Genomic DNA, 21,822 nt, shown 5'->3' on the forward strand with positions numbered 1-21,822 from the left:
TATATTTCATTTTAATATTTTTTAATATTTATTTTTATTTGTTTTTTATTTTTATTCATTTTATTTGTAAAGTTTGAAAAACAACTTAAATAAAAGTTCTAAAATTGTAAACATTAAGCACAATGTTATTTATAAATATGCATGTGCACTTTTCTTAATTTTGATTTTTTATCATTTTTTTATATCATATATATTTTATTTTATATAATTAACTTATGATCAAATATTATATATTATGTGTTGTACATTTTTTTTAAAACAGCTATGCAATCCACTGTTTTTTAAATATTGGGATTTATGCATATCTGACATGTATAGCATCGATTTTGATTTAATAATAAAAAAAGTATAAAACAATTTAAAAAAATTGAATTTGAATTTTATTTTATTTTTCCTTGAATTAAAATTTTTCTAGGTATTTAATTATTTAAATAATCAGAGATAGAGAAAATCAGGCACTATAATATCTCTCTGTGTTATAATATTATAATTCATATGCATAGTTATTACTAGGGCTCGGATTTTAAAGCAAATGCTTCTATTTATATATTTAAGATAGAAATCTAATTTTTATACATAAATTCGTTTCACGTTAATCTGATTCGAAATAAACGAATTTATTTTTGCTTTTTTTTGCTTTTTTTAGTATAAATGCTTTTTTTGCTTTTTTATTGCTTTTTTCAGTTATTCAAGCTGTGGAATTTTTATTTGTTGTTATGCTATGAAAATAAAATAAAAGTGTAAAGTAAAAGTTAAATGAAGCTCATGGAGATATTGCAACTGCTATTTCTGGTAAACAAAATCGTGTTCTTTTGAAAAACAAAGGCTGGAAACAATTACTGGACATCAATACTATACTGTGTGGCGTTTCATCAGATGAAATTAATTATCATGCTTTTTTTTTGCTTTTTTTAAAAATAAATATGCTTCATTTTTGCTTTTTTTAAACAATTTTATGCTTTTTTTGTTATTTATTATGCTTTAAAATCCGAGCCCTAGTTATTACTTATAAATTATAATATAATTGGAGTATTTGATGATGCTCATTCATATGCAATAACTTTACCATTCTCAAGATACAAAAAACACAGTAAGTGGTATTTGATGGTAGGTGTGGAATAAAACAAGTTAGCTTATATATGTTTGACCATTGAACCGTCATTGAAGAAAGAAAAATATAACGATGCAACTTTATTCATACTTTGTTAAGGGATTTTCCATAATTGCATTTCATCATACATTTATAGGTTTATGTAAATGTGTGGTTCTGACTGTGAAAGGAATGTATTGGTTATCATTGATGTTTTTGCTAGCTTTTTCAAGGAAACTTTCAGGTATCATGTTCATTTTTTATACTTTCAGTATAATGTACACTTGGTAATTTTGTAAGATGAGTTGAGGGTGATTCTGACTCAAAGAGTCGTCGTCCTATACGGGTTGTATTGGACTGCTTATCAGTAGTTTATATATAATATCAAACCAATATGGTTTCTTCGCTATAAATAAATCCATTCACAATAACAAACAACAATATTATAACTTAATATTTCAGAGTATTGTAGATTTTAGTTATAATATTCAATGAACAAAACAAATATTTAACACTAATGTAGGTATGAGTTCTTTACTTAAATTATTTAACCACGAAAGACTTGTACGAGTTAATAAAACAAATATAAAAATTGGTAATAAAAAATAAAAACTGTACAAATATAATATTCACATTGAATATTATTTAAAGAATGATTGCGTTTTAATATTCATGAAACTGTCTGACTCGTATTCTCGAGTACCTCAACTATAGTGAGCCTCGATATAAAAATATACATTTTTTAGGAAAGCTTTCTGCTACGAATGCATTATTATTATTATATGCATATGCCTGTCTATTATTCGAATGTAAATCGAGTTGTGTAACTTTTACATTTTTTACATTATCCTTCGAGTGTACCTCTACGTCGAAAGTAATAGAATAGTACTGTTCCGCTGGATGATAAATTGCTAGTGTATCTTAAGAATTCGTCGAATCCTATGAAGGTATGCAATATTTAGATTAAGTGTACATAGAGATGAGAGCTCGCTCAATTTACCCCGTAAGATAAATTTACGTACATTTTACAAATTTTTTTAGGTACAACTTTTTTAATGTTCATAAGATATATATATATACCACTCACTTCAATCGTTTACACATTACACGTGCATATTAACATATTTTTTTTTTTGGCGGGGGGGGTCCCAGAATTTTTGATACATTGTTATGGACTTATGGTATTGTGCTGGCTTTTACGGTATTAGAAGCAGTTATAATATATATATAATATATATAACCTAACCTAACCTTAACATTTATTTAGAAAATATACAATCTGTAAGGTTAGTTTACAATAGGCATATATGCGGTGTTTATGTGTTTTTACGTGAGTTTACATATGAGTTTAAGGAACTACCCAACAGTAGTACTTATGGCGTGAGGGATTTTGTGTGGGTAATGAGAGTTATAATTTTTTTTTATGTTATTGCTAGGTCTCATATATATAAATATATATTTAAAATATTTATAGATAATTAATTACGTGCCAATTATTGGTATTAGAACCTATTTCGTAGGTACTTATCTACTTTAATACTTTATAACTTTAACTGATATCCACTGGTTAATGGTTATTACGTGATTATTATAATGAATGATAAAAATACTACTGAGTTCGTACTAAATTTATTAAGCTGCAAATAATCTAATAAGTAATGAGTAATAACTAGGCATCCCAATACGTGCATCTATAAAATAACATTTTTTACCTTTTTTTAAAAAAAATGTTTGGTTAAAATGTACAGATATTTTTTTCGGTAAAACTCCCATCACTAGATAATATACGAAACAGATATCAATGCGACGGTTGATGACGTTCACTGTCACCTTGTTGATTGGAGTTTTGTTGCCGGCTTTCGGCCGTTTGGCACCGTATGTCCCAGACTGGCCACACCGGTTGACCACGGCCACATTGACGGCGTACGTGAACAAAACGTTTGGGCCGTTGCAACGGTGCTTGAAAGTGGCGGCCGACGACACTGACGAGGCAGCCGCTATAGTGGCCATGCTCTACCCGCAGCTGGCCAACGACAGTGCGGGCGGACATCAGTCCAACGTGGACGCGCCAACCAGGACAATCGTGTTAGACGCGTATGGTGACGTTCCATTGTTCTGTACTGCCTACATGGTCATCGGACGTCGGCTGGAGACAATCGAAAAGTATTTCGAATATTTTAGGAGTGATGCGGCCGAGAGGATGTTGGTGGTCGTCGTACAGAGTAGGAAATACATTAAGCCGTTCATCAAGGTAAGTTCTACATCTGTGCCATCCATTTCACCAAAGTCATCCTCAGAAATAAAAACACCTATCTGCGTCTTACAAACGTAGAACATGCTACATTGTATGTTCACAATATATGTCAGTCATAACTCATTTTACTGTGATATTTTTAAAATTATAGTGAATTGCCCTACTATGAAAATTAAAGTTATAAGATTGCATACGAAGTCGGGTTAGGTCCTAGGGCGTCCGGAGGCATTTATATATATATTTTAATAACTATACTAATCAAGTATTATGAATTAATGAGCACTTTCAATCTGTAAATGTTGCTCTTGTTAGTTAGACATAAGCGCATGACACACTACGTAGGAACTATACATAGTACCTAGAATTTAGTAGTAATACATGCGTTAGTGCATGTACAATAAATACATTATTTTCAAATTTTGTTCTGATATGTTAGTTATTACTACCTACAATTTATTTTGATATACTTTCACAGGATAGAATATTTGTAAACATCCTTCAAAAATAAGTAAATATAATAGAATAAGATCAGTGCTCGAATTTGAAAAACCAAAAGTAATGGGACGCCAAAACTTGGAAAAAATTAGCGTTCCTTACAATAATTAAACTCAACCTAGCTCATGTCGGGCTTAGCCCCCTTCCCATATCCCCCAACCACCTATCTTCAAAAATACTTAAATATGCTAATATTTCTACTATTTATAGGTAATCAAATATAAACTGTAATAATGATTAATAGATAAAATTATATAAAATACGTTTACCCATGGTTAGAATCATATTAGATATAACAATGAGTTAACACATTTATACATTATTCAAATGGATATTTATTATTTAAAGCAATAGGTAGTGTCTGGTAAATCTTCTATTATAGGTTACAATTGTACATGATGACGTGTTGTATATATTGTTTACAATTTAACAATCAAGTTTCTTATTTAACAGTAATAAACTAATAACCGTTGGGTCGGAAACGCAACAAATAGGTTATATGTATCAACTGTGTTATTCTTTTTTAAACAAAATTTACAACAGCTTAAGTGTTATTAAAATTGAGTTCAAGAAATTTTGTTTTGAAAAAATCATGTAATTTTATCATTTGAACGGTGGACGGTTGACAAATTTATTTCTAACATTTTTTACTACCGACCCTTTGTTTAATGTCGATATTGAGGTTGTCAATATTTGTTTTGATGGAGAAATATCTTTTGTATTGTCCTTTGAAAATATATTATGTGTATTTTGATTTCGATTTCCATGGCGGATATTTTCAAGTTCTGGGATAATAGTTTTTTTTATATTGGTCTTTGGACATAATATTTTGTGCGAATTCGACTTTCTTTTCTCCAATTTTGGTTGATCAATTTTCTGATTTATTTCTGCAGATAATCTATCAAATGTTTCAGCATTTACAGAATGTGTCTTCAAGTTTTGTATACGGTCTCCGCCAGGACCTTGTTTTTTAATTATCGAAGACTGCCTGTATATTGTTGTGTTCGACTAAATTGTATAAGTTTAAGACATAAATTAAATAAATATCATTAATATAATATTATTTTAAATTAGTAATATGTTCAATAGTTTACATAACAACTAGGTACCTATTTAAGGTTAATCAATATTTATAAAATGAGACGGGATGGTAATCATCCTTATACGTACAGGATGTAAGTTGTATATTATTATGTAATCAAAGATTATAACAAATTTCTATGGAAAATGTAATAAGGTATATCGTATTTATTTTAAATTAGTCATTATACTTGTGTAGTATAATGTCAAATCTATATAATAATACATTTACACGATAATTGTACGTTCAACCGATATTTAAAAACACGATTCAAGAAATAACAAAATATAAAATGTATTAAGTACCACAAAATAAAAATTCAAGTAGGCAAGTTCCTACCTATAGTAAATATGAAGAAAGTTTAATTTTAAAATACAATTTAAATAAAGTAGGTTACCTTCTAATTTAAAAATAGGTATACGAATACTTTTACACATCTACATATTATATTAAACACTGTCTGTAACTTACTTCTTGATCTATCTTGGATAAGTTATTTATTGCTTTATTTCTGAGCAATTTTTCAAACTCATTCATTTTATTTTCATAGTCAGTATTCTTAATGTCATAAAAGTACGACTTTCGTAATAATCGATCAGCTGAATACCTCTTGGATGGATCATAAACTATCATATCTTTGATTAATTCATATGCCGGGCGGTATGGTTGGTACACTGAATGCAAGCCAATTCCAGAGGTTCTTTCATTTTGTTTATTAATTTCGTATCGAGCAACGAACACATCAGATTTATGTTTTTTAAATTTATTAGTTAATCTTTGGTCTGGAGAGCCTAATACCCGGTCAACCTTTTCCATCTGGTCATTTTCGTCTCGACCATCGAACAACGGATGACCGGTAGCTATTTCATAAAGTACACATCCCGTTGCCCAAATATCCATCTTTGAATTGTACCAACCTCGTGTCAACAAGCATTCAGGTGAGCGGTACCATCTAGTTGCCACGTATTCTGTATACGGATGGCCATCAGTGGCATGACAAGTGGTTCCAAAATCACCAATCTTTAATAATCTGTCCCGAGATCTCAGCAAAATATTTTCTGGCTTGATATCCCTATGAATAAAGCCATTCTCGTGCAAATACCTTAAGCCTTTACAAAAAGTTCTAATTAATAGTTATTATTATAATTTGCTACAACAATTATACCTTCCAACATTTGATACATATAAGTTTTAATTCTATATTCTGATAGTGGACATTCTCCGTTTTCTATAATATCATATAATGATTTTTTCATCAATTCTGACACTAAAATAATTTTTCCCGTTTCTCTTTCATGGTATGCACTTTCTAGCATAAGTAAGAACGGATGTTTTCCCACCGAGTTTGCTACATTAACTTCGGATATGGCGTTCCATGTGTCAGCGTTCAGTACTGAATGTCCATAATTTTTTTTCAATATTTTTGCCGCATATTCTCGTCCACTGTTTCGTTGCACACATAACCATACTTCGGAAAAAGTGCCCTTTCCAATTGTTTTCTTAAGATCAAATTCAGAATAAAAATTATTAGAATTGTCTTTATTAGATAGTTGTACAGGTGACATTAGGTCGAAAAATACTAAAAATGTAAGTAAGTATTGGTATTTGTATTAAATATGTACAATATTTCTACTTTATGAACATATTAATAAAAAGTTTTGGTTTCCATACAAACACTGAAAATCGATTTTTGTTAATGTATAGCTTAAAAGTATAGGCCAGAAATGTTAAATATTTATTGATTTTCATTTTAAAACGTGTGTGTTATAAATTATAATGCACACATTATAACTATTTCGATGTAGGTTTTTTAATTTTCTACTGAAATTGAAAATGTATTAACGATTATAAAACTAGAAATGATAATAGAATTCAGATAACAAATAGTGTTTATTGATACAAAATATGGTTTATAGCCAATCGCCAGACAGCCTTATAGGTTGATTGCAGAAAGGCGGTGTTATAATAATGAGACTGTTGTAGAAACATTTTCTCCATCTTACATATGTCGAACGTACTTACATATTTATACATTAAACATATTTCATGCATAGGTAGTAAAATACATAGTATACTATGTAGGTATAGGTATCTATAAATTATAATCAATGATATTACGTAAAACAGAACAAAAACCTCTCTCCGAATTATTCCACTAATAATTGTGCTAACATAATTCAATTTAAAGTAACGTCAGGTACTTATTAAAACAATTTAACAAATAATATTATCTGTTTTCCAGAACAGTTTTTTCTTAACTTTTTGTTTGTTTTTTCTGACACTTTTCTTAAAAGTATTGGTAATTTTTTACTTTTCACCCCCCAAAGTACCAACTAGATTCACTTTCCTACTATCAAAAACACCGAAATTGAAAAACCAAGCATTATTTCTACAAATTAACGTGCAACAGGCATAACAAAATCAAATCATTGTAAAATCAATTACAGTTCCAAATACAATTTTTTCGCCAAAAATGAATTTAACCTACTGTATAATGCTAATGTTTAATAGTAAAATAAATTACTTTTAGAGGACGTAACACTGGCATTTGTTGTTTACAAATTTACTCTCAGTAGATCACTTGGTATAGCTTCGTAAGTTCAAAAAGCTAAAAAATGAAACTTTATGGTAAGACCTTTTTAGCCTTAGTCGAGTCACTGATACATATGATTAAACATTAATAAATTATCAATCGGTTTAAAATTAAAATAATTTATCAATATATAATATAGATAATGAACCCATTTCATAGATAAAACGATTATAACAATTAAATACATATTAGCAAATATTTTTTTGAAAATCTTATTTTCTTTTGAGAAACATTCAATATTTAAACATAAATTATATACGTACTAGAGGTTGAAGGTAATAGCCAATAGGTACCTACAGTATTCATAAAAGTATAATTGTATAATGTTGTAATACAACTAATTATAGCCATGTAGTCATGTAGAATGAGTAGACATTAAAGGTCTGCACGGGCCGATACTTTATAGCCCGGTTCGGCCGGGTAAACAATTTAGAAAGCCCGGCCCGGCCTACGAATAGTTTTAGGCGAGTAAGCCCGGCCCGACCCCGCCCGTGAATAGTTTTTGTCGTAAGTAAGCCTGGCACGGGTAGACCCATTTTTTTTTATTTGTGTGGTCCAGGCGTCCTGCCCAATACCTATCTAAAAATTGAATGGATTAAGCACGGCATGGTTAAGTCAATATATTTTCGTCCATCATGACCATGGTAAAATAATTTTTGAGATAGCTCAGTCCGAAGTTTTTGTAGTTTTTAAGTAGAGACCTCTCATTCTTTTAAAAGAATTTTTTTTTTAAATGATAAAATAGTGTAGGTACTAGGTATCAGGTAGTAGGTAGTAGATAACTGTTTTAATTTACATAACCTCCAAAGGTCGTATGTATTCAAGAGAATCAGAAGAAAATTAGAATTTACCTATCTTACTTCCTTAACAATAACATAAAAAGTAAGTAAGATAGGTAAATTCTGATTGCACCAACATGTTGAGCATACAAATACTAACAAATATCACACAATATACTCAGTCTTTCGAATAACAAATTAAGTACCTAGTGAGTAAAAAATAGTGCGGCCCTACCCGGCTTGTCTAACTTTTGTCCTAATATATATCCGGCCCGGCCCAAAGCCCGTCCGGGCCGGTCTGGGTAAGCCCGCGGCCCGTGCAGGTCTTTAGTAGACATGGAAAACACATTAAACGAATATAATGCTAACTCGTCACCCGTCGGTTTCTATTCATAATAATTAATAATTATTATTTATTTTATTTTATTTATTCTAACTTCTTACTTGAATTCAGTACAATACGTCTAAACAACAACATACGCATTGATTAGACTAATGCATAGTTGTACCAAATAAATAAATTTTTACTATACATTATGATGAGTAAATGTATTACCATTCATGTTTGTCCTATATGAATCGCTTATTATTGGGGGAAATTGGAATTCGATGAAATTTATAATATAGATATGCAGTAGGTACTAAGGAACCTATGCTTACTTTTGAGTTTTTCTATAAAACGTAAATATTTTACTAGTTATAATATTCAAAGATAAATAAAATTAGGTAGGAACATTGATAATATTTTTGGGTGGAGCCATGAAGCTACAATGCTTAGGTTACAATCAATATTAGCGGTACCTATATATTAATCTTTAGTTAATAATTATGATCATAAATATTTCTGTTTATCTATTTAAAATCAAGTAATAATATTATGCAATTTTAATGTTTGTTTACAAAAAAGTTTGGCTTTAGTCAAATTGGTGTTTTGCTATTTATATTATTTATCAAATAGATTTAAGGGATTTGTACGGTTTATTAAATTTCAGTACTCACCTTCATACTTCAATTACAAAGATGTTATACTTATAAATGTATATCCGCAAAAAGAAGCAGTGTATCAAATGAGCATATACTTCAAGAAATTCGTCCCTATTTCCAAGCATCAGAACCAATGGTTTACACATGTAAGTACCTATGTTAAATAAGTTAATGTTTTGTAGGTTATACTTTAACCGTAATAATAAAAGTGTCCAATAGTAATTGCATTAAGTAATACTACGAATATTATAATAGTAAGCAGGTTTTTACTTTTTCAAGATTTTGTTATTAATCATCTATATAAAAACTCACTGTTTTTCCTGTCGTATTTAAAAACTTCTATGAATTATTTACTTCCGACCCACAGTACAACGCAGTATGACACAGTACAAACTATCCTTAGTACTTACTATATTATACATTAATACTTACTTCCGTGCAGAAAAGATGATGAAATAGAAAATTGAAAATTTATTAGTTTTTAATGGCCCAAGACACAAAAAAACACACAACATTATGAAATCAATATATTCATATAAGTAACCAGAATAAATATTTCATGTCTGCGATATAATTTTATCACTGATAATAAAAATAACGACAAATATTCGATCCAGTCGAACCTTTTTCAATCAATTATTTTTTTTAAATTTGTTTTTTGTGTGACAAATTTTTTTGTTGAATACGAAAGCCTTTAACAAGATTCGAGAATACCGATGACGAGCTGAAAAAACGAAGCCGGCGGTACCAGGGTCTCACGGTCTAGCCGCTTCGAAATTAACGTCGTTGGCACGCGGCGAGCAGTTGTGGCGGCGGCACTAGTATAATAGACTACAACTCATTTTTAATTCAACGAACGTCACGATCGCAGTATAAGTTCCTGTTACATATATTTCAATGTTTCGCGTTATAAACGTTAAAAAACTTTTAATACGCGTTTCAATGTTTTCACAATGTCTTTTCGCTACTGACTTTTAAAACTCAGGGCCAGTTGTATCATCTCCGATTAAAGTTAACCGAAGTTTAATCGGCCGAATTTAGCCTGTTATAAATCTGTTATCAGCAGATTAAGCGTTAACCGAACATTGTTAGAACCAGCCTCAGTTACAGGGCTCAAGTGTCGGTTAACGCTAACCTGCTGTTAACAAATTTTATGAAAATTAACTTAAACAAACGATTATCTCTAGGAGATTCAACCGGAGATGATAAGAACAGCCCTTAAACTGATCCAATATTTAAATATCATGCTTATTATTAATTAATATTTCATTATAATATATTTCTATATTAGTTATAAGTTATAACTTATAACATCTATTTAGACTTTCTACTTCTGTTCAATCCTTAGCTATAAAAATTGAAAATTATAGTATACATTTTTAACTACAAAATCATTTTCAATTTTATAAATACTGTCAAAATTTGAACTTTAAATGCTTATAAAAAAAAATCATGCCCATGTATTTTGAATATTTTTTAACCGCTATTAAAACTGGTTATCAAGTCTTTTATTAAATTTTCATACTTTTTTACTCAACCAATAAAATTGTATTGACATTTATAGAAAAAAAAATGAAAATTGAAAACGTCCGTCAACAACTTAATACAAGTCAAAATATTTTGAAAATTTTATCAAAGTTTATGAATATTTGGTGTAAATTTCAAGTGCCTGCAGTAATTCGTTTTTGAATTACAATAAAATAAGAAAATCCCTACCCGATAAATCCATTGCTGTAAAAATTTTAACTTCAAACGCTCATAACAATTTAATTTGACCTTTTTTCCCGTAGAAATTTTGGTTTTAATAAAGGTAGGCAAACTTATAAGGAATCTTGTATTATATTTTCAAGTTTTTTGACAGAGTGAAGATTTTTTATCGACTTGAGTTTAAAAAAACAAATAATAATCGAAAATTTCATATGCATATAAATAGTTCAACACAAATCAAAATATTTTGAAAATTATGTGGTGTATAGAAACATGCTTACATAAATATTGAGTGATAATTTCATGTATCTTCGATTATTTTTGATAGAGTGACACTAAAACCAATAATCGATTTTTTCGAAAAATGGTTTTGCGTAAAAATTCCCGTTTTACCTTAATTTTGTGTTTGTTATTCCTGTTACCTTTGAAAACTATTGGGAATTTTAAATTTTGATCACCCAGACACACCAACTAGATTCACTTTCCTACTAGAAAAGTTGCTGTTAAAGAAAATTGAAGCACTTTTATTGCATGAAACCGTGATGACAAATATAAAAAAAAATTAAATAAATAAATAAATATAAAAACACACATTGTAAAATCAATACGTTCATCGCTCCGCTCAGAATCTAAAATGTGTTATTTTGTCTACTCGATAAATTAATATTCTTTTAACCTCTATTAGGTTATGCATGCAGACATATAGTGTTGAATTTAATTTCAATTCAATATGTCTATATATAATAAATATCAATTCTTATCAAAATATGTTAAAATATTCTTAAGTCAGAAAATATGCAGAAAATTGCATAATAATATTAATATATTTTACAATTATATGAAATTATTTTAAGGACTTGGAAGGAAAACAAAAAGTGAAAAACTTTTATAAGACCCGTATAAAATTATTGGCTTACAACAATTCATTTTTTAGTACTGTGATAAAAGACAATGGAACGGGAAAATTAAGTGAGTATGTTATTAAACAAAACAAACATAGCCTAGTTATACTTGAAATATATCTAGTTCAGTAGGTACATATCGTCATATCTCATATGGCATAAGTCACTATTAAAGCTATTTCCACCATAAAAATCATATTATAGTGTAATTTGAATTTTTCTTATGAACAATTTTAGATGACAATACTATTATACTAAAATCTACAACATACCTCCTATTTATTTAAAATAAGAAAAGAAAAAATATAAAAACTTCCAATTGTCTAACAGTCTTCTATGCCTATATGTATAGTAGTTATTATATTTAGCTGTCCGAAGTTGCACTGAATTTGTGATCAATTCGGACACACATTTATTATAAGTATAATTGTTATTGGTAGGACAAATTAAAAAAGTAAAAGGTAGGTTCAGGTAGGAGTATAGAATGTTTTTAAGAAAATGGTTCCAGTAAAAAATGTTCTAATATCAAAATATCATAAAAATTCTAGCTCTAAGATAAAATTAAGCATATTTTTGATAAATACATTGTCCTCTTTGGCATAAAAATAGATCATTTTTTTTTTAATTTGGGCAAATTTATAATAGAAATAAATATTTATTATTTTCTTTCAATCAAAAATGTATAACTATACAATTAATTAATTAAAAGAACATAATTCGTACACAAAATAAAGAATGTTCTAATATAAAAATTAATAACTCCTGTAATAAAAGGTTAATTTTTAACAATAAATATACAAATACCTACTGTGCAGTGTGAGTTATGAGAAGAAAAGTGTCATATGATTGCGCAAGTGCTCATAGCAGAGTATAGCTAACTGTACAACACATTTTATAACGAACATTTTTTTTTGAGTTTCAAATATTGAAAACATATTAAAATTTGAAGCTGCACCACTGTCCGAATTTATACCAAATGAGTATATATGGCTGTACTTTAAATCCATTTATAAAATGTGGAATAATATACAGACTCCAGTTAAAATGATGTTTTAATACTACAGGCTTATCGTATGGCGTCGAATGTAGTATATTCAAAGAAATTGCTACAAGATTGAATATCACATGGGACACATATACATCTGACGACAAAGACAAATGGGGAACAGTATGGTCGAACAATACAATAACCGGTGGTGCACTCAAATGGTTGTATACTAAAAAGGTTGATGTATCATTTTGCTCACTTTGGATTGATCATATAAAAACCAAGTTCGTGGACATGTCTAAATTTTGGACATTAACTTGTTTAAAATTTTTGGTTCCCAAGCCCCTGCCTTTGCGAGAAAAATGGGACTTGCTGTTCAAACCGTTTCCGTTAAGTTTGTGGCTATTAGTTTTATTTTCTGCGACGTTAACGACGATTACAGTATGGATATTGGCAGGCATTCAGAAAAAGATTGGCTATGCAAATATTAACGGTTGGTACTTACGTCACATATAGCTTTATCCTTATAATATTACTTATAGGTTTAAAACAATTTTTGTATGAAACACATCTGAAGTTAAAATTTGCAATTTGTAATTACCGATAAAAAAAGGTAATTTGTAGGTACCTAGGTATTGAAAATACAACTTTTTAACTAAAATAAAAAATACTTTATCACATAATTTTTATTAGAAACCTCAAAAATTCGAAAATATTTTGTCAATACTTAATGAACTTTTACAGTTTTAAGTATAATTTTTAACCTGAGGTCAATAAAAGACCAATTTTGAGTCGGTATCGCTTGTTGTTTTTAGTTTAAAAGCTGCAGTTTATCATGATAATAATACATTTTTATAATTAGACTCGTGAACGTTAATACATATCCTACTATTCCTACTCAATGCTTGACACAGATTAAAGTGTCAGATTTTCTATGAACAGTGTTCAACTTAGTTCAATATGCACCAGAATAGTATAAGATGTGTAAATGGGCACGGTAATACGGTACACGACACTACGGACGACGTACATCGATACGGAAAGAAAACTTTAACTAATTTGATTTTTGCTCCATGTTCTGTTTAAAGTATGTAGGTAAAACAGAAAGTGCATATCCAACTTAATACAATACATACATTGTATTAACTACTCTTCTACCTGTATCTGTTTTTTTTTATCTATTCCATAATGAATAAGGATCTTCAATTTGAGATTAAATATTTAAATACCTACATTATATTCTTCTTATGAAAAAATTTTATTTATGAACGGATCTTATGAATGTCTAATTTATGTACCTATTACTTTTAGTTATTATTTAATTTATGTTCCAAATGTAAATTTTATATAAAACGTATGTACTTGTTTTATAGCATTTACTTCGTTATCAGCTACCATTTTTTGGATTATCGGAATGATGTTGTTGACTAACAATCCACGAACTTACAAAATGGGACCTATTAGACATTTGATCAGTTGGTGGTGCATGTTTATATTCATCATATCTACTTCGTTTTCCAGCATTCTCTATTCATTCATTACATCACCCGAGTACACAGATATTGTTTTGGAGGTTGAAGACATGGTGAAAGCCAATTACCATTGGGGCCTCACATATCCACCCCCTTATGAATACATACTAAAAATGGAGGTAAGACGGTCATGTTGTTTGTACTCTTATGATTTTGTGTGGGGATAAAATTATATATATATTAATTTTAAACTTTTTAAATAATATTTTGTACTCGAATGATCATATAAAATGAATTACAAGGGCAAAAGGGGGCAAGTGTACTATAGTACCCCATAGGGACTTTCCACCTTTGTTTTCTTCTATTTGCTCGGACCATCAGTCCTGCAGACTACAGTATAGTAGTAGCTATAATATAGCACTGTATAATACGCGGAATGCCTACTACATACACGATACACCTAAACATTTGTGTATACAGCTAGGCAGAGGCGCACTCAGGATATTTCAACGAAGAGGATGCTTGAAAATTAATAATTACAATTTTATTTTTATTTTGTCCAGTCTAAAAATTTCAGACGTTTATGTGAGGTATTTGAAAGAGTTTGTACAACTTCAACTTCTCTACTTTTTTAGTAGAAAAAATTCTCTGATTATCAACTTTGATGGAGGTTTTTATTTGAGGGTCGTTATTTTTAATTTGACATCATAAAACCTTGTGCTTCAATTCAAAGCTATCGACTTGTTTCAATTAGGTACCTATAGCATCTATCTATATGTCCATGCTTATAATTCCCTTACTTATTCAATGAAATCTTAAACCGAACACTTTCGGTCGCTGAAATTGTATTCAGAAGGTTCAGTTTATAACTTATGGAAAGCTTGTAGTTTATTCAAAAAAAAAAACTTCTGCTATTTAGAAAGGTTTCACTGTTTTAGTATATTATATATGATAAGTATTAAGTACGTACGTCGTACACTCGTGCGTATAAACCTACACGAAATAAAAACAAATAATATTATTATAGGTGATTTATCATTTACAATCCAAAGTATGTAAGTTCCAATATGTATAAGTAGATGTTTTTACATTAATCTTGTATCCCTAGTTATATTATTATTACATTTTATTAGTGCGGTATATAACTATTAAAATATTTTTAATGAAATGTGCTAAAAATAACCTATTTCGTATTATAACAAAATAGTGTTATCCACTCAATTGTCCAGACATCCAGTGAAATAAATCCAAAGAAAAACAAAAATTATTTATTTTTATTAATTATAATTTAGTAACCCTATGTATCGTATTACTTAAACAATCTCTGATTGTATATTATATTTTATATTTAGTTAGTTAATTTAATAATGTTCTAGAAGGAAAATTCTCTGAATATCCCTTGAAATATAGGTACCTAATACCAGTAATGCCTATACTTAATGATTATATTATGTTCAAATACGAAAATAAGTAATGCTTGATGTATTTAAAATAGACTGACGTTTGACAATCAACATGTCAGTTAACCCACGCCGATCATTCGATCAAAATAGCTTTATCAGCAGTTCGTTACCGTGGGAAAGTAGAAGTATAATATCATTAATATCCAATACAAATATTATGCTGGCTCCACATATAACATTGTAAAATAATAAACTAAAACTCAATTTTCTCATCACATGCGAGATTACATAAATTGTTTTTAAAAACATAAATTCTGTTTTGTGTTAATTGTACTGTCTCTCTGTAGTCTCGACTTTACATAATGTCATAATCATCGAGATAGATAAACAATATTGTAAAAAAATAATAATATAGATACAATAATATAATAATAATATTTATAACAGTATTGTTTAGCCATCTCGATGGTCATAATAATAAAATAAAACTATACACATTATATGAATATTATCAATTATATTAGGTAAATATTTTAACTTTATTTATTTTAATGTTTGCCGAAAAAACCAAATATTTTGAAAGGAAATAATTGATTACATAATGCATAGACATAATATTATAGTATAATTATAATAACATAATTTATTCATAGTAGTACAATTAATTGGCTGTATTAATAAAAAATAAAAAACTATGTTTAAAATTAAATTTTTTTAATCTTTATGTTCACTAGTCATAAACTTATAACTAGGAAACTTTCAAATACAAATATATAGAAAAATAGGTGGAAGAACACATTACGATCTTAACTTAAAATTGTATACTTATCAGCGCTGGTCAATTATTAATAACACTCGTGAAATCATAGACACATTATGTCTGAGCTTTTGGCTTACCCGTATACTTGGCTGAGATCATTTTTAGATCATAATATTTACGTAACTTTATCTAGTTTCAAAATTAAAATATCAAAAAAACCTATGTATAACATTGTAGTCCGTAAATAATAATTGTTATTTATTCTGAGAAGCTGACATAATTAATCATTGAGTTATTCGAAACAAACAAGCAAAAACTGTAGTATCTTAGCCAAGACTTTAAATCACAAAATTACAATATCGTCATAATATGCATATGGGTTGACAGAAAACGGTGAAAAGTATGCGGTATAGCTAACCTAGCCAGTTTCAAATAATATTATAATTAGTATATTGGCAGATACCTCTATTATTATTAATAATAAAAATAACATTTTTGCACACAACCCTTGTAGAATCCCGTCCACGTGAAGTTCAGCAAGCGGTTCGTACCGGAACGCGGAGTGGACGATCGGATCAGCCGATTGAAGCACGGCCGGTACGCAATTCTGACGAAGTGCCTGTACGAGAAACACTTCATGGAGTCGGATAAAGTGCCAGTGGCTATGTTGAACAACCTGCGGACGGCTCGGACGTGCTTGAGCCAGTTTTATATCGGTTTCGGATTCGCTAAGCGGTCGCCATACGCGAAACCGGCAAACCTGGTTATCCAGCGGATCTTTGAAAGTGGGCTGATCGACTATTGGCTAAGCCGGGTGACCGAAGTCCACATATCGCCCGCCACGTTCAAGCAAGTGTACGAGATAAAGCCACGCAAAGGCGGCCACCCTTCGCCGCTTAGCTACCGACAGTTCAAAGTCGTCATGGTGGTGTGGATGGTCGGATGCGCGCTTTCAGCTGCCGTGTTCGCCGTCGAATGTTGGCATGGCCATGGTGGCAGTCCCCGATTGCACTAATCTCTGCAGCACAAATAATATTACAATATTATTATTAATATTTTTTCGGATTGACAGCACGCCCACACCCGCATCGTGTGTTGTCTCTAACTTTACAAAAGTAAAATTCGAGTTCAGCAGTTCCAATTGTGTGTATAGGTATAAGATAGCTTTAAAATTAGAGTGAATCTACCTATATAGTCAAACATATTTAATATTATTAACAGGAATCTCTCGATGGTTTTCTACGACATTTTGATTTTAGGCAATTAGGTATATTATGTGAGAAAGTATGATTTAAAAATTATCATAACCCCTTTAAAAATTAAAACCGTAAAAAACCATCGAGAGATCTGCAGAGATATATAATATTGTTCTTATATTTAAGATATAATTTTAGCTTAGGTATATACTATATACTATATAAGTATAGCATATTATTATATTACCTAATACCTAGGTACCTATATTATTGCTATTATTTACATTCACTTGTGATGTGTGAGTGTGCGACTCAAGTGTCTCAAACACGTATAATATTTTGATAAAAGTTTGTAGTTTATATATATAGTTAGTATCATCTAAAATGAGGGCCAAGGGACCATAAAAAAATTGTCGTTATAACTAGATGTCGTTACATAAATTTTCATATATAAATAAACGGAATTTTTCTGGGACCTAGCAATTATACAATAACGTCGTACACTGCTTTATATCTCATATATCTCATAGATCGTTATGACCGGTGATGTTATTGGTGGTAATTATACCAACTGTACTTTATTTGTAGATCACCACGTCAGTATTCAGTGGCGTACTTAGACCTGTATTTTTTTATTTTTTGGAGAAGAGGTTAAATTTATAAATTGGACGATCAGAACAAAACAAATTATAGGTATTGTTAACTTCAATGGATTAACCGTTTTTACCCAATTAATTTTTTTCTAGTTAGCTGACGTAGTCCGTCACTGAGTTTGATGGGCAAATAATACATTTATTATAATATAGAGTAGGTATTTGTACTATAGATACTATAGTGACGCACGGAGTGCCGCGTTAGTACGTGGAAACGACGAAAACAATAACAGGTTTATAGGCAATAGCAGATAATTATATTTACACTAAGTATTTTTAAGTACAGTAAAATTAGTTTAAATACAATGCTTTTTTGTTTTTGTTATTTTATCAACCAAAAGATATTTTAAAAAAAATGTATTCTTCCTAAAATGTCAATGTGATTTTTAAGCTTGATTAACTCTATTTTAGATTCTGAGAGGAGAGATAAATTAATTGATTTTATATTTTATTATGTGTTTTTTATTTTTATTTTGTGTGAGAAAATAATAAATATACACAAAAATTAGACAAAATAATGCTTTGATTGATGATTTTCAACTTCAGTATCTTTTATGGTGAAAAAGTAAATATATAATTGGTGCGTTTGGGAGATCGAAATCTCCAAAAATTTTCAAAAGTGACGGGAAAAACAAAAAAAAAAATTATGGAAACACGGGAATTTTCACCCAAAAACTGATTTTGACAAAATCGATGTTGGTTTTTTTATGTAACTCTCCATAAAAGACCGTAGATGCATGAAGTAGTGAATGTTTATAGTAGCATTTTCTATACAACATAATATTTTCAAAATTTTGACTGTGTTGAGCTATTTATAAACATATGAAATTCCGATTTTTATTAGATTTTTTTAGTTAATGTGGATAAAAAAATGTTTGCTCGATCAAAAAAATAGTTTTAAAATTAGTTTGTTTTCTATAAATTTCAATAAAATTGTATTCGTTGGTCAAAAAGTTAGAAAATTTAATACATGGTCACACATTGTCACAATAGCAGTTTAAAAATATTAAGAATTCAAAGATCCAATTTTAGAATAGAACCTATTATTAAAAGAACAATGTAACTGTAGCCATTGCGCCGTAATCATCAAAATGAGATCAATAAAAAATGTTGCTTTACTATGTAAGTAGTAGGTACCTATAGTATACTTACCCGATGGTCTAATATGTGTATGGTAAGCATTTTTTATTAAATGGTAACAGTTTATTATGTATTATATATTTATTGTTAATGTTATTTGTGTGGTATTGTGGCCCCTTAAATAAGTTGTAGCCTGCAGACTGTAGTAGGTACATATGGTACAAATTGGTGTTTTCGGTTTTGGTGAGAGAGACTGAGAGAGATTTGTTTTGAATTTCATAATATAATTTCAGCACTATGCTACAATAAAATTATGTGTATGAAATATATAATTCTAATTTTCACCCATTGAATATTGGCAATTGGCTATTTAGCTTAATGTTTATAAGCATTACTGCATATGTACTTTTGCCTAGTGTTTTTAAAGTAGCGTAGAGTGAAATTTGGTGGCTCAACTACACAAACAGAACAGTAATAATAATACTTAATTATAATAATGTGATAACTAATAAAAGTTACTAATTATAGTAATGACTATTTACTTATGAGTCGGAGTATTCCGCTATACCTACATTATGCAATTGCATTTAGAGGATGCCAGTGCAATGTTTGTTTTTTCTCTTTGTCCTACGCACAACATAGACAAAACGTATTTACGCAGAATCATTTTTTTTATGTTTTTGAGTTATCTTACAGTAAGATCACCCATTACAAATATGATGGAAAATATATTTTGGAGGGTACGACATATCGGTTTCTATGCCTTTGAACATCATTTAAATTTACAATTTTTTGTTTTTATTTTGAAATTCGAATATAAATTAAATTAATAATAAAATATAAAACCGATATGTCAAACTCTCAAAAATATTCTACCTCTATAATTTTTGTAATATACTCAAAGATTCATAAAAAACGATTTTAGGTAAAAGTGTTGCATCAATGTTGCGTGTGCGTCTGAGAGAGAAAACAAGAATTGACATGCTCTTAAACAGTCATTTCATAATTACAAGATGTGTTTTATCGCTCGTACTGACAATAGATATCCACATAAGTACATGACTGGTCAACAATGGAAAATCCCCAAGTTATCTATTGTAATTGTAAAAATCATTAGATTTTATAGATCTTATACCTTAGATCATATACAATCATTAAATGATGTATTATTGTATAATATGATTTAAGCCGTAAACTATAATGTTAAGTATAAAGTCTATACGACTATACTCTATACCACAGATATCTTTATAAATAAGGTATAATATTATTGATATCTGTGTCTATACAGATTTCAATGGAGAGATAATAAGCTCTCTAGATTTCACTAGTGATAAGATTTTGATAACTAGGGTCTGTCTATACNTAATTTTTGAATAACAACTAAATATCAAAAATGTAGGTGGGTAGACTTAAACATTTGCTCCTTGTGTTAAAACAGCTAGCCACATCACTGCAGGTTTCACTCATGTCCTGTATGTTTTCAGCTACTTATCTGTAAAATAATTTGTATAGATCATTGAAACATTTTATCAATGTATTATAATATTATATTATATTATTGTTGCATTAGTCTAAAATTTCAAAAATTCAAATTTTAAACAATAAACAAATTGTGTAGGTACCTGTTATTGAGGTAAAAAAAAACCCAATAGGTTATTGAACAATAATTATTAATATTACCTATTACAATTTCTTAGTATAATATAAGTCTTTAATTATTTTTATTTACTAAACTATGTATTATTGTATTATTATTATTATTGTATATATATATTTTATGAATAATTAGACATAACTCTTACGTTTTATTTTTTGGTTTTGAGGTCATATACAACTTCAACAGACAATTTGGCATTACTAATCATCGACAAATTGTATTAATTGGAGATGTCTTGTCTTGTCTTCATTTAAAAACAATTAATAATCAGATAGTCAAATATAAATTCAAACTTCTTATATTTGTAATATAATACCTATGTAAACCGTTGTAATTTAAAATTTTTCAATTGTTTGAGCGCCTATTCTAGCTGTTATGTAACTCGTATGAATAGATATTATTATAATGGTATGTGATTAAAGGATATTTTTGATTTCATCAAAAAAAAATGCTATTTTACATAGGTATTTGTATATAAATTATTATTAGGTATTAATTTTAGTTTAAGTATAATGAATGGATATTGGATAATATAGTATAATGTAGTAAAATATAAATAAATTATAATATATAATGTAATTCATTTTAATTATGCTATTTATATAATTAACTGTTCCTATATTGGTCAATTAGATCACTAATTTTGAGATCAACTAGATCTTTAGGGGAAAATATAAATTTGGTGATCTTAAAGACCGTTATATAGATCTAGATGGCCAAAGGGG

General features: G+C 29.1%; 2 protein-coding genes and 1 long non-coding RNA gene across 3 annotated transcripts; 1 reads left to right on the top strand and 2 right to left on the bottom strand.

Annotated features, from left to right (window-relative positions):
- Positions 1-2,683: 2,683 nt before the first annotated feature.
- LOC111038216 (probable glutamate receptor) lies at positions 2,684-17,855 on the top strand. The gene is made up of 6 exons (XM_022321225.1): positions 2,684-3,341; positions 9,285-9,422; positions 11,838-11,952; positions 12,950-13,366; positions 14,247-14,524; positions 17,023-17,855. The coding sequence occupies exons 1-6, from the start codon at positions 2,892-2,894 to the stop codon at positions 17,521-17,523; spliced, it is 1,899 nt and encodes a 632-aa protein (XP_022176917.1). The 5' UTR covers positions 2,684-2,891; the 3' UTR covers positions 17,524-17,855.
- LOC111038217 (MAPK/MAK/MRK overlapping kinase-like) lies at positions 4,443-6,485 on the bottom strand. The gene is made up of 3 exons (XM_022321226.1): positions 6,086-6,485; positions 5,392-6,029; positions 4,443-4,847 (listed from the first exon to the last, which is right to left on the bottom strand). The coding sequence occupies exons 1-3, from the start codon at positions 6,483-6,485 to the stop codon at positions 4,443-4,445; spliced, it is 1,443 nt and encodes a 480-aa protein (XP_022176918.1).
- A 2,948-nt stretch (positions 17,856-20,803) lies between the features above and the next one.
- LOC111038221 lies at positions 20,804-21,559 on the bottom strand. The gene is made up of 2 exons (XR_002604957.1): positions 21,243-21,559; positions 20,804-20,932 (listed from the first exon to the last, which is right to left on the bottom strand). It is a non-coding gene; the product is annotated as an uncharacterized LOC111038221 (long non-coding RNA).
- Between the last annotated feature and the right edge of the window lie 263 nt (positions 21,560-21,822).

This window comes from Myzus persicae, unplaced genomic scaffold, assembly GCF_001856785.1.
Source record: "Myzus persicae strain clone G006 unplaced genomic scaffold, MPER_G0061.0, whole genome shotgun sequence".
NCBI lineage: Eukaryota > Metazoa > Arthropoda > Insecta > Hemiptera > Aphididae > Myzus > Myzus persicae.